The 20,037-nt window shown below is 36.4% G+C and overlaps 1 protein-coding gene and 1 long non-coding RNA gene across 9 annotated transcripts in view; both read right to left on the reverse strand.

Moving 5' to 3' along the window:
- Positions 1–7,838: 7,838 nt before the first annotated feature.
- LOC130459876 (uncharacterized) lies at positions 7,839–13,606 on the reverse strand. Of its 6 annotated transcripts, none has more exons than XR_008919581.1 (8): positions 12,920–13,606; positions 11,872–12,200; positions 11,607–11,713; positions 10,968–11,086; positions 10,738–10,848; positions 10,378–10,571; positions 10,148–10,224; positions 7,839–7,921 (listed from the first exon to the last, which is right to left on the reverse strand). It is a non-coding gene; the product is annotated as an uncharacterized lncRNA (long non-coding RNA). The 6 variants fall into 6 exon arrangements; XR_008919584.1 differs by having other exon boundaries at positions 10,378–10,539; positions 11,872–12,107; positions 12,920–13,603; XR_008919583.1 differs by having other exon boundaries at positions 11,607–11,696; positions 11,872–12,107; positions 12,920–13,601.
- Positions 13,607–18,678: 5,072 nt separating this feature from the next.
- LOC110798793 (uncharacterized) overlaps positions 18,679–20,037 on the reverse strand; it is a 33,374-nt gene continuing 32,015 nt past the window's right edge. For all 3 annotated transcript variants that reach the window (XM_022003984.2, XM_056827495.1, XM_022003985.2), the window contains 2 exons: positions 19,249–19,504; positions 18,679–19,162 (listed from right to left, as the gene is read on the reverse strand). In XM_022003984.2, the coding sequence (XP_021859676.1) occupies positions 18,810–19,162; positions 19,249–19,504 (609 nt within the window). In that variant the 3' untranslated portion in view covers positions 18,679–18,809. The remainder of the gene's footprint in view (positions 19,163–19,248; positions 19,505–20,037) is intronic.

Here is a 20,037-nt window from a genome sequence, read left to right on the forward strand (position 1 = left end):
CATTCTTTTTCTGCGCAGTATCATTTTGGGGTTTCAGTGTTATTGCTAATAAAATATTCTAGAAGCTTGGGTTTTTTGGGGAAGGATAAGAGGTAAATCTATGAGTATAATAATATGACAATTTTGCTACAAAATATACTGTCGGGGTTTTATGTAGTGTGGAGATGGGTTTGACGGGCAATAAATTAAACTAAGGAGGTATAAGAAGAGGCCTGAAAGGTAAAAGAAAGGTAGGAATGTTACATAGGAAAATCCAGCGGGGCAGCTTGGTTTCCAGCGTGCATTGCAGTAGCGAATTTCTTCTTCATTTCGTGACCATGTGGGTGGCCAGCGGGCCCGCTGGTTTTTGCGCCGGCTCTTCCTATCTTTCTTTCTTTATGTTTTGACCAAGGGATGTGACTTGTTTAGAACCCTTGGGTTATCTTGTATACCCTGGAACTATATATATTCATAGTATGCTTGTCTAAGAGTTAGGGTTGTTGATTTAAGAGAGAGAAACCCCTCATTGAAAGCTCATACACTCAAGCTTTATGGGAGGGAGAGTTGTGAGGTGAAGCTTGCTTATCTTGATAATCTCTTTGTAAATATCATAATTCCTAGTGGATTGGTGGGTTTTTCTTCCGGTGTTCAGGTTTCCCATGGTAAATTTCCGTGTCTTTCATTTCATGCTTGGTTTGCTTACTTAATTGATTTTCATAATCGTTAATGGTTGTTATTATAAATTAGTTTGAACACTTCTAATTCACAACAATTGGTATCAAGAACCTTGGTTTTGTTCATTGGGAGAAGTTGAATTAGATTTGTTTGGTAAAACTTATTGTTTGTGGTTGAAATTCCTAAATCTTTAATATTTGGTGTTGAAGTTTCAAATTTTTGGTGTTGAAAATTTAAATTTGTGAGTTCTTTTGTTAGGGTTTCAATTGGGTTTAGAAATTTAAAAGGGCTTTAATTTTGGTTTGAAAATTAACAATGGAAGATAGATTAAGAATAGAGAAGTTTGATGGAAAAGATTATGGCTTTTGGAAAATGCAAATTGAGGATTATTTGCATCAAAATGATCTTTATCAACCTCTCTCGGAAGGAATCGACAAGCATGTCGAAGGAAGATCGGAAAATCTTAGATAGGAAAGTTCTAGGAGTTGTGCGATTGTCGATGTCTAGGAATGTTGCCTACAATGTCAAGGATGAGGAAACAACAACGTATTTGATTAAAACTTTATCAATCATGTATGAAAAGCATTCGGCGGTGAACAGTTTTCTTGCTGCGTCGATTGTGTGATTTGAAAATGGGTGATGGTTGCTCCGTCGCGAAGCACTTTATTGTGTTTAATTCGATATTGAGTCAATTTTCTTCGGTGGATATTAAGTTAGATGATGAGGTTAGTGCATTAATCTTGTTGTCTTCATTGTCTACGTCATGGGAAACGGTGGTTGCCGCCATTAGCAACTATCCGGGGAAGAAGAAGTTAAAGAGTGATGATGTGAGGAACCTGATCTTGAGTGAGAGCACTTGAAGAAAGGATTATGAGGAATCATTTGGTGAAGCCTACGCGTTTGAGAGTAGGGGAAGGGGAAGGCAACAAGGTGGGAGTGCTAGTCATCATAGCAGATCGAAGAGTAGAGGGCCGAAAAAATTGAATGGTGCTAACATTTGTGTTGGGGATGCGGTGAGTAGGGGCACGTGAGAATGAATTGTCCGAAGAACAAAAAGAAGTGGAAAGGCAAGACTCAAGAGAGTGATGAAGATGAAGAGTCTTCGGTGAACTCGACAAAGGAGTTTGGTGATACTTTGTGTGTAAGATCGGATATCTCCATGGAGACTTGGGTACTTGATTTCGGATCTTCGGTTCATCCCACTCCATGTAAGGAGTTCTTTCGGAGTTTTGATTCCGAAAAGTTTGGGAATGTTTACCTTGCTAATGGTGAACATGTTGAAGTCATGGGAAGTGATAATGTGAATGTGAAACTCATGAATGATAGCTTGATGGAGTTGAAAGATGTCAAGTATATCCCAAAGTTGAAAAAGAACTTGATATCCTTTATTTAACTTGACAAGAAGGGCTAGAAGGTTGGTTTTGATGGTGGTTCTTGAAAGATTGTCAAGGGGGATAGAGTTGTAGCTCATGGGGCAATGAGTGGAACGTTGTACACCATGGGAAATACAAGTACGGTGGTTGGAAAGGGATATGGTTCTTCAAAGAAGGTCCCATTCGCGAAAACGAGCCAAGTGGAAGAAGAGAAGACTCGCATGGAAGTTGTGAATGTTGATGAAAAGAATTCACACAATGATGTTGTGTGAGAGAAAAGATGGAGGTGACTTGTTTGGGTGGGAGCATTGTGGGGGCAAGTGAAAAAGCCAAAGGCTTGTGGTGTATCACAAAGGGTGTCAAGTGTGGGTGGGAGCATGGTACGAGTGCTCGGATAACAAAGGTACCCTTGGTTTATGTGATGTTGATGATTCGAGGTTAAACGAGACCTTGGTTTTACTTCCTTGTGGATTAGAAAGTGCATGCCTCTTCGGTTGAGAGGAGCTATGGTGGTTGTTTCATCGGTTGAGAGGAAGTATTGGTATGCGTTTTCCTCCTTGGAATTTAAGAGTAGTACATGATGTTGTTTTCTTCTTTCAAGAAAGAAATAGTTGTGTGTTTCCTTGGTGGAGAGGAAACGGGTTCTCCGTTGTTTTATCTGTTAGGTTATGACAAATATAAACAATATATTTCATGCGGAAAAACCATAAAGCAATGAATCCAAATTAATTGCCACATAGTCAATTAGCATAATTAGGATACATACAATGTGATGCGTGCCTTCCCTAGCTGCTCCGGAACCGAACAAGAACAAGTTTTAGGACTCCAAAGGTCGCCCCTCCGTAGATAGTCTACAGCACGTTCGGATCCGCATTAGATTCAACCAACTAGAATATTCTCTAAGGTATTATGTTTATTCGAAAAGATTAATTATTAATTTAGGCAAATTATTAAATTCTTACTTGAACTTAATCTATATGAATACTTATTGAGTTGTTGTATAAAATGTGATTATGAACCACTTGGAAATAACGGAATTAGAATTCTACTTGGATTCCAATAATTAAATCCATTAGCATTCTAGTTGAATTAAATTATTAGAATTTAATGTTTAATCAAACACCTAAGTGTTTCAGATTTAACAAAAGCATTCAATTCAAGTAGAATTAGGAAAACGATATTAAGCAAGCAATCCTAAATGACCAAGGACTTGGTCGTACGAAGCCTCGCAGCCACGCAGCCCACAAGGGGCGGTGGTGCTCGGCTCGGCCCAAGGCATGGGCGCTGGCAGCACGCGGCCCATGATGTTGGGCGCTGCTGCTGGGCCTGCCTTGCTCACTGCGCTGGACCTGCCTTGCTACTCGCTTGCGCGTGCGGGCTTCGCTGGGCGCTGGGCCTGGCTTCGTGCTGGGCCTTGCGTCTAGCAAGCTCGTCCTTCGATTGTTTGTACGTCGCGCTTCCGATTCGTTTTCCGATTCCGGAATTCATTTCCGATTCGAACAATATTTAATATTTCCGATTCCAGAATTTATTTCCGATTCCGGTAATATTTCCGTTTCCGGCAATATTTCCGATTCCGGCAATATTTCTATTTCCGATAATATTTTCCGATACGTACCATGTTTCCGTTTCCGGTAACATCTACAACTTGGATAATATTTATATTTCCGTTACGATCCATATTTCCGTTTCCGGCAATATCATCTTTTCTGGAGTATTCATATTTTGCCTTTTGCCGATTTCAGCTCCCACTGGAACCGAGATCCATCGTTTCCGAATATTCATAAATAGAGTATTTAATTCACTTAAATACTTGATCCGTTCACGTACTATTTGTGTGACCCTACGGGTTCAGTCAAGAGTAAGCTGTGGATTAGTATTATTAACTCCACTCGAACTGAAGCGGCCTCTAGCTAGGCATACAACTAACTTGATCTCACTGAATTATTAACTTGCATAATTAATTAATATTAAACCGCATTTATTAGACTTAGCATTGAATGCATACTTGGACCAAGGGCATTATTTCCTTTAGTCTCCCACTTGTCCTTAGGGACAAGTGTGCATTGCCTAATTCCTTTGTCGCTTGATGCTTGCTCATGAACATAAGGTAAGAGTAGTCATCCTTATTATGTCTAGAGGTATTTCTCGGTTTCACAGTTCAACTGATCAAATAAACAGATAATCATAGCCTATGATTCATCTGAGCACGGCCATGCATTTTTCAGTTTCTAGCTCTCCGAGTGGGCTTGTACAACTTTCAGCATCTCATCTCGATTTATGGGAGGACCATCCCAATCTTGTGATTTTGAGGTTAGACTTCGTTTGATAGGTGATTACCTGAGCGTTGCCGTTATAGTCTCCTTTTACGATGCGACGGTTGACAACGTCAAAGTAACCAGTTCTCAAACAAGTAATCTCAAATCACTCAGGTATTGAGGATTATTGTCTAATAATTTTTAATGAAATTTACTTATGACAGATTTGCATCTCTTACAGTAAAGTTTCATAGGTCTGTCCGATACTAGTCTTCTCAAAGTAAGTATCTATGCAAATGATTGCGACATTGCCATGACCACATAGTTCAAGAAACAGAACTACTAGTCATCTTGCATTCTAGTCGTCTAGTGTTTTCTATGCGTCCACCTTTATAGAAAACTTCCGACCAGGGACCATTTTCAACTTTAGACAGTCAAGTTCACTTGATAGACATTTCTTAGTCACAGGACTGGTCCTGACAGTCTATCTTGAATATATTGGCAAATTGAAAGGACCCATCATTTAATACTAAACCAAGATTAAATGGATTATGAAAATACAATTCATATATGATAAATGTTCAACCACAATGTTTTACAACCATGGGCCTCTAACCCATCTTCAAAACAATTAATGGAATTCAAAGCTATGCTTGATTTCCAGTGCCATAATGTGAGTGTTGTTTCTCACTTGTTGCATAGGTTTAGTTATCATGCTTTGCCAATCTTAATATCCTTTTCATTGAATGTTCTTCGAGATAGGATGATAAGATCTTTTGAGTATGTTTATTTTGTGATCTAATCTTTCTTGCTACAATAGTGGTTCTACGCATTTTGCAATGAAGAACCATCAAGTCAGCAGACATGTGATCTACCCAAGTTCAGTGAAGAACTCTTTAACATAAACAACCCTGTTTTATTGCTTCTTAGGCAATAACTACTTTTACTTCAACTATATAGGTTGTTAGTGATGCTTTGTTTGGATTTACTTATCCAAGAAGTTCACAGATATGTGGAAGACTTTCCATCTGTATCTCAGAACATGGAAATTAATATTTAATTTCTCACGCAACAACTCATGGTCTCTAATCCATGTTGCCATTTCAAACCACGATACTCTATAGCTCGACCTTGCCAATGGTTAACTCCAAAAGGATCTTGCTTAATTCTTTGCCAGTGTTTATGCATGCATCATCAATATTTAGCATATATTTATTTCCTTGAATCAAGAACTATTCCTATGTACATTTTCAAGTACCATAAATTTTTCTTGATCTCAATCTAGTTGATCTTTACTTAGATCAATAGAGATTGGTATATGTTCGTCATGCCTAAAGCCATACGATACATTTTTGGCGATCCTCATATTATATCATACATGATAAATTCTATTGCATAATTATTCACAATTGAATTCTATTCATGTAACTTTATCTATTTAATTTCAATAGATACTAAATCCAACTAATTTCTTTGACATATTATATAGATGAAGAATCTCATTAGACTCTTTGATGTTTAACTTAGTAATGCTTATACATAGTTCAAACATTCATTACTTAAATTTATTCATATGGGTCGAATATCTCCAATGGAGTCTTTCATGTTTGATTTAGTAAACGCCAGTACTTAATCTAAAACAATAATATAAGATCTTTGTAAATAGATCTTAATACCCAGTATGTACTAAGTTTCGCCTTGGTCCATCATTGACGAATAATTTCAAATCTAAGTCATTAGCATTTGAATGTTGTTACACAATAGAGAGATATGTGTGTGATACACATAGGACCAATTAAGTTTTATGTACTCCCACTATACTTCTTATACATCTATAAGAATCATGTACATTTTATGAAATTAAAATACTTATTAGTTTTACTAAAATACAGTTCCAATTCCCAATTGCTTGCATAAATCCATACCCGGATTTTATAAGCTAGCATTATTTGGATCTACAAATCCTATGACATGCCATGTACATAGTTTCTTCCAACATTTGATCGAGGGAGATGTTTTGTCATCCAATTGCCATATGTACCAATATGCAATCATTGCTTGATTTATAGACTTGAGCATTACAATTATGCATGAGGTTTCTGTTAGGTTATGACAAATATAAAACATATATTTCATGCGGAAAAACCATAAAGCCAGGAATCCAAATTAATTGCCACATAGTCAATTAGCATAATCTAGGATACATACATGTGACGCGTGCCTTCCCTAGATGCTCCCGAACCGAACAAGAACAAGTTTAGGACTCCAAGTGTCGTCCCTCCGTAGATAGTCCACAGCACGTTCGGATCCGCCTTAGATTCAATTAACTAGAATATAGTCTAAGGTTTTAATGTTATTCGTACTTAATTATTTGGCAAATTATTAAGCTTAGTTTAATCTTAAAACTATATGAATACTTGAGAACATGATGTTATATAAATTGTGATTATTCATCACCTATTTATAGGGTGGAATTATCGGACTTAGAAATCCACTAGGATTCAGTTTACTAATTCAATTGGAATTATACTTAAACTAATCCTTTGTTTTTAGTGTTTCATTAAACGACTAACTCTAGTGGATTTAGGAAAACAATCTAACCGGACAAATCCTAAGCGACTAAGGATTATAGGCTTGCACGAACACAACAACACACACGCACAAGCAGCCCACGAAGGGCGCTGTGCGCGCGCGGCCCAGCAGCGCTGGCACGCGGCCCATGCGAGGGCGCTGCCAGCCTGCTGCCTTGCCTTGGCTGGGCCTGGCCTTGCCTTGCGCTTGGCTGGGCCTGCCTTGGTGGGGCGGGCTGCTGCTTTGTTTGCTCGCCTTGCGCGGGATTTTCTAGGCGCGGGCCTGGCCTCGTGCTGGGCCCTTGCATCTAGCAAGCTCGTCCGATGTTTATTTCGTACGTCGCGCTTCCGATTCGTTTTCCGATTCCGGAATTCATTTCCGATTGGAACAATATTTAATATTTCCGATTCCGGAGTTAATATCCGTTTCGAACAAATATTTAATATTTCCGTTTCCGGAATTTATTTCCGATTCCGATAATATTTCTGATTCCGGCAATATTTCCGTTTCCGGCAATATATCCGATTCCGACAATATTTCCATTTCCGATAATATTTTCCGATGCGTACCATGTTTCCGTTTCCGGCAAAATCTACGACTTGGATAATATTTATATTTCTGATACGATCCATATTTCCGTTTCTGGCAATATCATCGTTTCCGGAGTATTCATAATTTTCCTTTTGACGATTTAAGCTCCCACTGGAACCGAGATCTGTCGATTCCGAATATCCATAAATGGAGTATTTAATTAACTTAAATACTTGATCCGTTCACGTACTATTTGTGTGACCCTACGGGTTCAGTCAAGAGTAAGTTGTGGATTAATATTATTAATTCCACTAGAACTGAAGCGGCCTCTAGCTAGGCATACAGTTCACTTGATCTCACTGAATTATTAACTTGCATAATTAATTAATACTGAACTGCATTTATTAGACTTAGCACTGAATGCATACTTGGACCAAGGGCATTATTTCCACTAGAAATGAAGTTTGCCAACTTTTCTCGAACTTCATTTATCTCTTCAATCGTGAAAGGCTCCTCCCTCGAATTTTTGAGTACCTTACGAAGATCGACAATAAAAAAAATATATGTATACTTTAGTTAGTTATATTATAAATATTGTATCGTAAAATAAAGTAAGACTTAATTTGCTCATACCAATGAAATAAAGAATAAAATTGTCGTTTTCGATCCAAACTCTTAACTAATGAACCTATATAGATATTCTAAACCTTTTACATGTTTAACATATTGTTTTTATGTTTATAAGTCTCATTATTACCTAATTTGGTCAAGTTATGCACAATTAAGGGTCGTTTGATCGTTATATGTAATAATTTTACTAACATTGTCGTTTTTGCTCCTAACTTTTAACTAATGAACCTAAAAGGTATTCCAAACCATATAATTGTTTAACATACTTGGTTTTATGTTTCTAAGTCTCATTCTTACCTAGTTTGGTCAAGTAATGCATATTTAAGGGTCGTTTGATCGTTATATTTCATATTTTGACTAAAATTGTCGTTTTCGCTCCTAACTCTTAACTAATGAACCTAAAAAGGTATTTGAATCCATATACATGGTTAACATACTTGTTTTTATGTTTCTAAGTCTCATTCTTACCTATTTTGGTCAAGTTATGCACATTTAAGGGTCTTTTGATCCTTATATGTCATATTTTGACTAAAATTGTCGTTTTCGCTCCTAATTCTTAACTAATGGACCTAAAAAGGTATTTTAAACCATATACATGTTTAACATGATTGGTTTATGTTTCTAAGTCTCATTCTTACCTATTTTGGTCAAGTAATGCACATTTAAGGGTCGTTTGATCCTTATATGTCATATTTTGACTAAAATTGTCGTTTTCGCTCCTAATTCTTAACTAATGGACCTAAAAAGGTATTTGAAACCATATACATGTTTAAAATACTTTTTTTATGTTTCTAAGTCTCATTCATACCTATTTTGGTCAAGTTATCCACATTTAAGGGTCGTTTGATTGTTATATGTCATATTTTGACTAAAATTGTAGTTTTCGCTCCTAACTCTTAACTAACAAATCTAAAAAGGTATTTGAAACCATATACATGTTTAACATACTTGGTTTTATGTTTCTAAGTCTGATTCTTACCTATTTTGGTCAAGTAATGCACATTTAAGGGTCGTTTGATCCTTATATGTCATATTTTGACTAAAATTGTCGTTTTCGCTCCTAACTCTTAACTAATGGACCTAAAAAAGTATTTGAAACCATATACATGTTTAACATACTTGGTTTTATGTTTCTAAGTTTGATTCTTACCTATTTTGGTCATGTTATGCACATTTAAGGGTCGTTTGATTGTTATATGTCATATTTTGACTAAAATTGTAGTTTTCGCTCCTAACTCTTAACTAATGAATCTAAAAAGGTATTTGAAACCATATACATGTTTAACATACTTGGTTTTATGTTTATAAGTCTGATTCTTACCTATTTTGGTCAAGTAATGCACATTTAAGGGTCGTTTGATCCTTATATGTCATATTTTGACTAAAATTGTCGTTTTCGCTCCTAACTCTTAACTAATGAACCTAAAAAAGTATTTGAAACCATATACATGTTTAACATACTTGTTTTTATGTTTATAAGTCCCATTCTTACCTATTTTGGTCAAGTTATGCACATTTAAGGGTCGTTTGATCGTTATATGTCATATTTTGAATTGTCGTTTTCGCTCCTAACTCTTAACAAATGAACCTAAAAAGGTATTCCAAACCATATAAATGTTTAACATATATGGTTTTAAGTTTCTAAGTCTAACTCTTACCTAGTGTGGTCAAGTTATGCACATTTAAGGGTCGTTTGATCGTTATATGTCATATTTTGACTAAAATTGTCGTTTTCTTTCCTAACTCTTAACTAATTAACCTAAAAAGGTATTTGAAACCATATAAATGTTTAACATACTTGGTTTTATGTTTCTAAGTCTCATTCTTACTTAGTTTGGTCAAGTTATACACATGTAAGGGTCGTTTAATCGTTATATGTCATATTTTGACTAAAATTGTCGTTTTTGCTAGATATTCTAAACCTTTTACATGTTTAATATACTTAGGTTTGTGTTTATAATTCTCATTATTACCTAATTTGGTCAAGTTATGCACATTTAAGGGTCGTTTGATTGTTATATGTCATTATTTTGACTAAAATTGTCGTTTTCGCTCTTAACTCTTAACGAATGAATCTAAATAGATATTCTAAACCTTTTACCTAAATAGATATAGATAAATTCCATATACCTCATACATCTCTTGTAACTTATTCACGATGTCCCCATCTTCATATTTACCAAATAGCGAAGATGTCATGCAAACACCTATAGAACCCGTGAGAAAAAAGAGTAAGATGTTTCCAACCAAAAGCAAAGTACATTAAAAAAAACAAAAGTGTCAAGTTGGAACTTTTTCAATTTATTGAACATGCATGCTTTGCGCTTTACGAAATATGATAACTGGTTGGAAACATCTACCTTGCATAGAAAGAAAACGAAGTTCTTGATTTGTTGATACAGCAATCTCGACAAGGCGATCATCCACTAGTGGATGATCGCCTTGTCGAGATTGCAGATTGTGTAAGATGGATAACGCTTTCGCACAAAAGAAATATAAACCATGTCAACCAGCTTGTTACCCTAAACAGAAAAATGTCAACCAGCTTGTTACCCTAAACAGAAAAATGCAGATAGATTTTAGCATAGCTGAACTAGATAAGATTAATGGCTAATTGAAATTTATATATATATAAATATATATCCAATAGCTCATGTAAAATGTGTACGGGTAGGGAGATACTACAACAGCAAGGAAAACATTTAGTATTGTACACATACTTGAGTCGTATCTCCTTCAAAGCCAAAAGATATGTGCGAGCATCTGGAATACCCCGGGTTCGGGTTTGGATTGTTTATTGAATCCTCTGAGACTCCGAAAAGAGATCTGACCTGTTTGTCAAATGGTTCAAAAAGTGAATAATAAAAACTTAATGCATCATGTCACAAAAAGACAACAATATTACCATGAAATCCAGTCATTACAAAAAGACAGAGATTAGGCATCCAACCTCAATAAGTGACAATGAATGCTACGACTTTCGTTCACCATCCCAGAATCAGTTCACAACAAATCTGTAGCATCAGTTCACAGCAGATCAGTTCACAACTGCTGTTCTGATCTGGTGAACTGATCAGTACAGCAGATCAGTACAAGAAATGCTCAGTATGTAATAGTCTATAGTTCAACACAAGAAGCAGCATATCATTTGTGAGTGTTCTGATCTTCTCGCAACAGAAATGAAGAACGGATCAGAAGCAGCAACAGAGTTTGTGAACTGAAAGATCCGATCCAAAGCAGATCAGTTCACAAGCATGCTTCTGATCTGATGCTTCGGATCTGATCTTTCATTTCACAAACTCAGTTCACTAGATCAGAACAACAATTGTGAACTGAGCTTTTTTGTACTAGCTACCAAACATTGTAGTTACGGGGAAAAAAACTTGAAAAGTTACAAAGCTCCATCCATCTAATAGGATACTCTAAGAAATAAAGACCAACTTTTAAACCAAGAAGCTCAAAGTTTTCCCAACATGGGTTTTTAAAAGTAAATGTCAACTAATGGAACAATCTTAAACTATAAGAAAGAGAACAAGTGACTGAAATCATGGATAAAAAATGACAAGAAACAAATGCACAAATAACTAACCTCGTGAATCTTCTTAAGCTCCACGTAAAGCAAGCTAATCTTTATGAATGCCAGCGCAATAATCATTTGGACAACAGAGTTTGCAACAATCTGCGTTTGAATCGGCACTGCAGCATATAAGATTGCAAGGATTTTAAAGGGTAGAAACAGAAACCCTAGAAGTAGAACAATACTAGAAAAGCAGATATGTATAACACAACAGTGCAGATCAGACACAACAGACAAAACAACATATTAGAAAAAGTCAACCAAGGTCAACTCTTACCAAACCTCAACAATCAGCAGCTACGCGTTTGCGACATCTAACTTTAAAGACCCTTTTTCTGGTAGCATTGCAAACTTGCAATTGAGTTTAAGCAACCAGCTATAACCAACACCCAACATCCTTCTACTGCTGACCAGAACAAAGCACAATTCGCCCCTAAACACCCACACCAGCTGCTGCAACACTGCATGGCTCTGTAGACTACCACGAGACTAAGTACCATGGAACTAGTTGACCTAAAAAGAACTTGCTGATATGAGACGTGCATCATTAAAGAAAGAAGCACCAATATTGGTGACGCATAAAATGATGCACAAGAGCAGCAGCAGCTGTTCAGAATAGATGCAGACAGTATGCAGCAGCAGTAAACAACAACATTAGTAACTAGAGCAGTAAACAATAGCAGCAGTCCAGACATAAACTAGCCTAAAACAGTCAGAAGCGTCCCAAAAATACAATTTGAAGACACATATGGGTTTTGAATTGAAATATTCTTAAGTATCAAATCATGACAACTGAAAAGCATAATATGACACCAGAAAAAATGGACAAGTTCAGCTGGGAAGTTGAAATTCCAAACTGATTTTGATTCGTGTCCCTTAACAATCACAATTAACTTGTTGTTCTTAACAAATGAACTTTTTGCTTCCTAAGAATGAACCAATTCAATTAGGGAAGCCTGCTAGGAGTATTACACTGTCAATTAAGTTCAACGAGCATTTTAATTGCTACTCCAAAAAGAATAATGCATAATTTAATGTGAAGTCATCAGCTAATATTCAAGAAAGAAAAGATAATCAAATTGACACTCAACATAATTCTGCACAAATAATTATAAGAAAGTTAAAAAACAAAAACCCAATTCTTTATATTTGGGACTGAATTAGTTCTTTAGCACAATAGAAATTCGTTTGATAATTTATTGAATAATTAAGCAGAAATTGGTGAATTGATAACTGGGAAATCTATAGATGAATTGGAATTGAATTCTACAGATGAATTGAAACTAAAACGTAGATTAAATCACAAAGAGGGAAAGAGGAATTACATGGGCAACTTGAATTCAGCAGGATAGTTGAACGATTTCTTCAAATTAGGGCGACTCGAAGATTCTGGTTCATTCTTCATCTCTGCCTAGTTGATATTGGATTCAGGACCACCGTTGGCGGCGGCGGTACAGACTGGAGACGAGGGAGAGCGCAGAGACAAGAGAGATGGAGGGTGGAGCTACTGCAACAATCAACCCTACAACATCCATGAACAACTACGCAGCGACGAAGAGGTTTGGCAGTGAGGAAGCGACGACGACGAGAAAACGAAGGTGAAGAGGGAGAAGAATCAGGGATAGAAATATGAGGCTTCTTTAATTTTAGAATTGTCTTTTTTTTTTGCAATTGTAATTTTAGAAACTTTTGTGCGGCACTTGTGAAATGATCCCGCACTTGAGTTTCAAAGCCCGCACTTAAACTCAAGTGCTGCCAATTTTCTATAATGACCCGCACTTGTGATAATGTATTTTTTTCTTTTTTTTTAGTGATCTCAAGTGCTGCCAATTTACTAAATAACCCGCACTTGAAGGGAAGCACATGTCGATTTTTCTACTAGTGATATGGCGAGTGTAGTTCCGTGTCCCAACCCACACCTACGGGATTCGCCGCCTAACAAGTGCGTCTGCCTGTTGCCTACGCATGTGAAGCTGAGTATATATTATGTGATGTTCGGGTTTTCTTGGTAGTCATCCTCTTCGTGTTTTGTCATCACTTCTTAGCCAATAGGATTCAGTCTTGGGATTTATTATTCTATTTTATCTATTTACTTTATTTTATTTACTTTAGAATTAAGGAGAGGTATAAATACTACACATAAAATTATTTCACCCTCATGCTTTCATTTCCTAGAATTCTTTTTTACGCTTAGTTTATTCTCTCTTGCATTGTTGAACCATAGTTTTTCTTTCTTCCATTCATCCGTCTAGAGGTACTTTTATAATTTTTGTTGCTTTAATTCATTGTTATTATTTTCGTTCCTTAGGTTAGTTCGTCCTTTGATTATGAAATTCATATTTATTATTTCTTTCATGCTTGTTAATGTAATTATGAGCGAGTAGTCGTTTTCTTGGGATAAGTAAGGGAAGCCATGTTTATACCATGATTGTCATGCATTAAAGTGTTTTAATTTATAGATTATGCTTGAGTAATTCCAATTGATTTGTGTTTAATTGTTGATTCATGTAATTAGCCAATATCGTGGATTGATTATCTAGGTAATAGGAATTAGAATCGAAAGATCGTGTTCTTAGAGGCTTGATACATTTGGAAATTATGATTATGTTAGAGACCTTACTACATATATTGGATTGGAAGTCTTAAGACTCGATCGTAGAATTAACATGTACTTTAATTACTCAGCCTAGTTTATTTATTTTCAGTTTGAGTTGTGTTCTTGGATTTGTATAAGCATGGTGGACCGACTATACGCCCTAGACTTTTAATTCATTGGTTAATTCTAAGTTTATATTATTGTTTTATTTTTATTAGTTAACATTCAAAATCGAAATTCGTTTATTGAAAAAGTTTATAATAATTGGGAAAAAACTAATAGAAGTGGTCTCCCAGTGGGATCGACCCGTATTTGCTAATTATCTGCTAACAACATTCACAATGCACTTGCGGTATCAATTTTTAATTCATTAGGAGTCTCCATCTCCTATAAATACTATTGTTCTACTACAATAGCGAGGATAAGAGATTGATTATTTTTCGGATCTCATACAATTATCTTGGAATTCTATCTGAAAAGTAGTCAACAAGCACATCAAATTCATGCCGACTGCTTTGACACATGCAAATGTATTAGAAAGATATTTAAGCTTTATAGCTCTCGTTCTAGTACACTCAAACAAAACCTCCAAATTCAGGTTGACGTCGATAAACACCATCCTATATTCAAACTTAGGTTAATGTCACTAGACAATAATCACCCTACACTCAAATACTAGTGTCATACATATGTCACAAGTCTGCTGCGAAACAAAATCCAAGGACTTAGTTTATTTCTTATAAACTATCAAATACAGAGATTGTGCCTAAATATTCAAATATCAGATTTTTTTTTTACTTTGTTACATTAATTTCTATATTATTTATTTGGACTAGAAATTTATGTTTACAAATTTTGGCACGCTCGGTGGTACAATATGAGGTGCTTGTTATTAGCACATCTTTATGAGCCAATCAAGATCTCTTTTGTGTACATATTAGCGTAGTTAGTTGCATATAGTTGCATTTAGAGATATTCCTACCCTATTGCCTTTATTTTCTTGTTTTCTACGGAGAGCTCCTCTCGCCCTATGTTCAGGCCAAGCTAAAGCGACACACGGAGTATGGATGTCCCGCTAATCCAAGAGAGAGATTGACCACACAGATGGGGTTCGAGTTTAAATTTTACGCCATCCTCGTCATGTTGGGATTTAATTCTAGTCTAATTAACAAAATGGGGAAAACATCCCAGATCCAGATTCCATGCAAAAGTAAAGATTAAACGAATACATAAGTTAGATGCGTGTACTCCCACTAGCCTTACAAACACGGACGAGAAATCCACTTGTAGTTCCTCTACAATAGTCCACCAACACGTTCAGATCCACCTTGATTCTGATAACTTAGATCTTCAACAAGGGTGTTTGGCTTTTTTGGGAAATATCAACTTGGAGGCACACAGAGGATTAGGGTTCTATGTGTCTCTAGGGTTTGATGATAATTCTTGTGGAAAACGCAAAAGTTAGGATTAATAAAATTACCCTTAGGTTATATCACCAACCGGCCAAAGGCACAAGGCCTAGTGACCGGCCAGCTTGCACACAAGCCCACACACGCACAACACATAGGCGCTGGGCAATGGGCCACATGTGAGGGGGTCGGAAAAAGACGGGTTTAGGGCCTCTTTTGTTCTCTTCCCTCACGGTTGTGTGGGACCAATTTTGGGCGTTAGCCTCTTTTACTAGTCTTTGGAGTCGCCATTCAGTTTTCAATGAAAATGAGGAAAACTGTCAAAACCCGGTGATTGTGTAACAAAAGTAGAGTCGAAACTCATTCTCACATATTTGAGCAAAAACAACCGTAGGTTCCCTTGTGTTCCCTGGTGTGGAGATCGCTCAACATACATCCAGCGGAGTAGAGATTGAGGGTTCAGGGGACATTTATTAATACGGGGAGTTCCCAGTATTAGCCCTTGAATCGGTCCTTACTAGTTCAATGTAACAAGGATGGGACATGCGTTATACTACATTACTAATCCAGATTGCTTTTAATGCACAAATAATTAACAAAACAATGTCAAAATATTATTTAGATTGACTTAAGGTACCTAACAATAATGTGGATTGTCAAAAGCATATATTTTTAGGCGCTACAAATAATCAGATTAATGTTGACAGATTTAAAATGGTGATAAAATCAATAAATAGATTATGGCACGTTACAATAAAGTTTTGGCCATATTGCGGTTCTCAGAAACCTAACCACTCGTCTTTACTCGTTTTCCTTTTGCGCAACATACTTTCCTTAACTTGACTAGACTCTTGGGCAGGATCCAGGCTTAGTTTAAGTGCTTATACGGCAGAGTTCCGCTTAACAAGAGTTAATACGGCGGAACTACGGATATTCGGAACGTACAAAAGGCTTAGACTTAGGCTTAACTTGTGTATAGTATGAGATTATGATTTTGTGCCCTTTACTCGGCTGGTCGAAGGTCCTATTTATAGGAAAAGAGTGTCGTTAAAGATAGAGATATGTTCGCAGTTTGAGAACTGCTAAAAAGCTTTAATGCGAAAGAAAATTCTCGAGCACAACACCTGGGTGTGATAATTTTCTCGCGCACGAGTGTAAGCGCCAGATTTACTTTAGAATTTGTATTTGAGTTCTGAAATAGTGGCGTGAGATAAATCTTGCTCGTGGAAGTTGGCTCGAGTAATTTGTCGCGCTGGGCCCTGTGCGCAAGGAAATTCTTTCGCACTTTTATTTTCACGTGTTTTATCCAGCTTAATCCTGTTTTATTTCGGGATTAAAACTTTTTTTTACGTTTTTCATCCTTATTTCGATTTATTCCCAACTAAAACTCTATTCTTCAATCTTTTTTAGGTTGAATGCAACTTATACTCTGTTTATTTCTTTTCTATCTCTTTTAGGAGTTTAATAAAAATACAACTAAAATTTTCCTTTTTCAATCACTTCTTGGGGTTGAGTTAGAGTGCAACTCTGCCCGTAAATTTATCTTTGACGGTTTTACTATTTTTTTGGAGATACTTAAAATGGAAGCTGCTATAAATAACAATTACTATAAATAGAAATATAGGTTTTGGAGGAATAAGCTGGTCAGTCTTAGAATGTTCGTTGGTGGATTAGGAAATTTTGACCAATGGATGTTTTGTTTTTTCATTGAACTTATTGCTTCTAGCTTGGGGTCAAATATAGGCTTCTACAGTTAGCCCCCACTTTGATTGAGTCTGATTAAGACGAAGATCGAAGTATTTGTAGACGGAGTGCGTCTAGCGAATCAAATTTTGGGAAACTGATTCAGGTGCGAGGGTCCCACGAGCCCCCGAGTGATAACATTTGAGTTAAGGGTCATCACTTGGAATGGAGGTTGACTACATTGCTGGTCACCAGTGGTTTTATCATCCATACCCACCCAATTTTTTTTTTTTTTTTTGGAAAAGATGGCCCACCCATAAATAAATTTGTAAAAGTTTGCTAACTTGTTATAGGAACAACTCTTGGTCTTCTTTGCATGTGAGACTTTCCTCCCTATTCATTTTCCCTCTTTTATTTTGAAAATTACTAACAAGAACTTCCAACAATTCCTACAACCATATTCATGCCTAATTTTTAAAAATAAAGATCATAGATTATTAGATGACATGTGACATCCTTATCTTTCACCAATTAATTTGTTCTTTTGTTGTTTGTTATACGGAATATTTTACAATTTCAATCTGACACCTCTTCCACTTTATTTTCCTCATTCAACATCAAACCACCATTTAACCATATAACATTTTCCACCCCCATCTCCCTCTTTGGCAATATATATTAATCCATCATTTAGTTTAATACGGAGTACTTCCTCCGTTTATTTTTACTCGCAACGTTTATCTCTTTCACGCATGTCAATGCACAACTTTGATCATTAATATCTTTAATTCTCTTTAAGAAAAAATTATAAAAAGTTAATATTTTGAAAATACATATTAAGACGAATCTAACAAGATCCCACATGACTATGTTTTAACTTACGTATAAATCACCAACAATAGTCAAAGTATAATATGTGAATAGTGTAGAAATCACAAACGTTGCGAGTATTAAAAATCGGAGGAATGTTATTTTTTCAACTTTCAAATTTCGCCCCCCTTAACAAAATAGCACTTTAAATACCGTTTAACAACTATTATGTAATTGCCGGTTCATTTAAGCCAGTTAATACGAGAACGGGAAATCTCACCAACCTTAACCTAACATATGTCAAGTGTCAACTTTCACCAAAGCACAACTGTGACAGCTGTCGTATGATTGTATCAAGACATGATCCCCAATAGATCATGGCAGTAACGCACAAAAGGAGTAAACTACCTGAAAAATCCTTGACGTTTTATTTGATACGTTATTCTCAAGGTGGATCAAGTCCAATCTGAAATTCAGATACGTAGCTATCAGTTCTCTAATTCTATGAGATCTTTTAGAGATAAGCCCACCAGAGTACCAGGGTGCTATCAACACAAGGGGGACCAGACACCTTGAGGCTTGAGCACGCGGAGGAATATCATTTATCGTTATATTATGAAAGAGGAGACCCGAGATCCTAAATCAGCATAGACTAGTTCTTATATTATGTACAAAATTACAACTCTGTAAGACTACACCAGAATTATACCATGGAGTTTACCTCCTTAAAAGTTTCTTATCAAACTCAGGAGCAACAATCTCTTGACACCGCACTATTCCGGCTGCTCCTCCATAGCACAACCATCTTTGACTTCCCTTATTCATATTCCATCTAACTTTATACATAGAGACAACCTTTGGAGGAAGAACTTCCATTTCAGCAGCTACTTCCTGTTTAACCTCAGCTTTCCCATTCATATTCTCCCCATTTCCAACAGGGCATATCAATACCTGATCATCATTGCCTTTCCTTGAATTCCCCGTTTTTCCTTTGCTACCTTCTTGCACGCTCGTACTCGTTTCAGCCTCATTTGTGTCTTCTTTTCCAGTATCATCACCATAACACAATGCTGCAATATTGTGATGAGTTTCATTACTACAGATGCAGATTAATCCAAAACACGTAGGGGGCCGAAAAGATACCATAACAGCTTACCAAGAACCGGATCATCTACTTTTTGGAACTTTTCAGTCCCTTTTCTATTCCTTTTTGCCTGATTTAAACCAGATGCAACGGTTCGTGCAGGTCTAGGTGTATTTGACCATTCAGTTGCTGACTTCTTCATTCGCTGTGGAAAACTTGATAGTTGAGTGTTCATTGCGACTGCTGATTCTTCACTTGTCAATGACCCACACAGAAAATGTGGGGCCCGATTTCTCAACGGATCTTTATCCACTGCTTTATGTGTTAGCTGGTAACACCAACAAAATTAAGCTTAGTTATCTTGTTACAACAAAACAAACTTTTTCAAACGGAATGAATTTGGTATCATTGACTATGACAAATTTGCATTGAATATCAGCTGTATAATCTTTGGTTAGAAACGTCAGCTACACATAATAAGCTTGAACATATTCAAATATGGGTTTTAAAATTTTGTCACAGCACAAAGCCGTTGACACCAAGTCGGTTCTTTTTATTGGTAAGATTGGTTTGGTAGCTGCGAAATCACCCACCTTTCCTGACAATTCTCAGCCTTAAAAAAAAAATCTCCATTATTTTCTTCTAGTAGAAATAGAACCTTCCTATTTAGGACAACAATGCCCCTGGGTAGAGAGTACTCATCCTTCCAGTTCATAGCTCACTAGAATCAATTGTCAACATCTAGCAGTACTAGCACCATTTGCCATTGTATATGAAATACAAGGGGTGACTTATTATATTAGACATTGGATGACTTGGATCTACTTTTTGACGGAATACAAGCAAAATTCTCGACCATGT

This window comes from Spinacia oleracea, chromosome 4 (assembly GCF_020520425.1).
Source record: "Spinacia oleracea cultivar Varoflay chromosome 4, BTI_SOV_V1, whole genome shotgun sequence".
Lineage (NCBI taxonomy): Eukaryota > Viridiplantae > Streptophyta > Magnoliopsida > Caryophyllales > Amaranthaceae > Spinacia > Spinacia oleracea.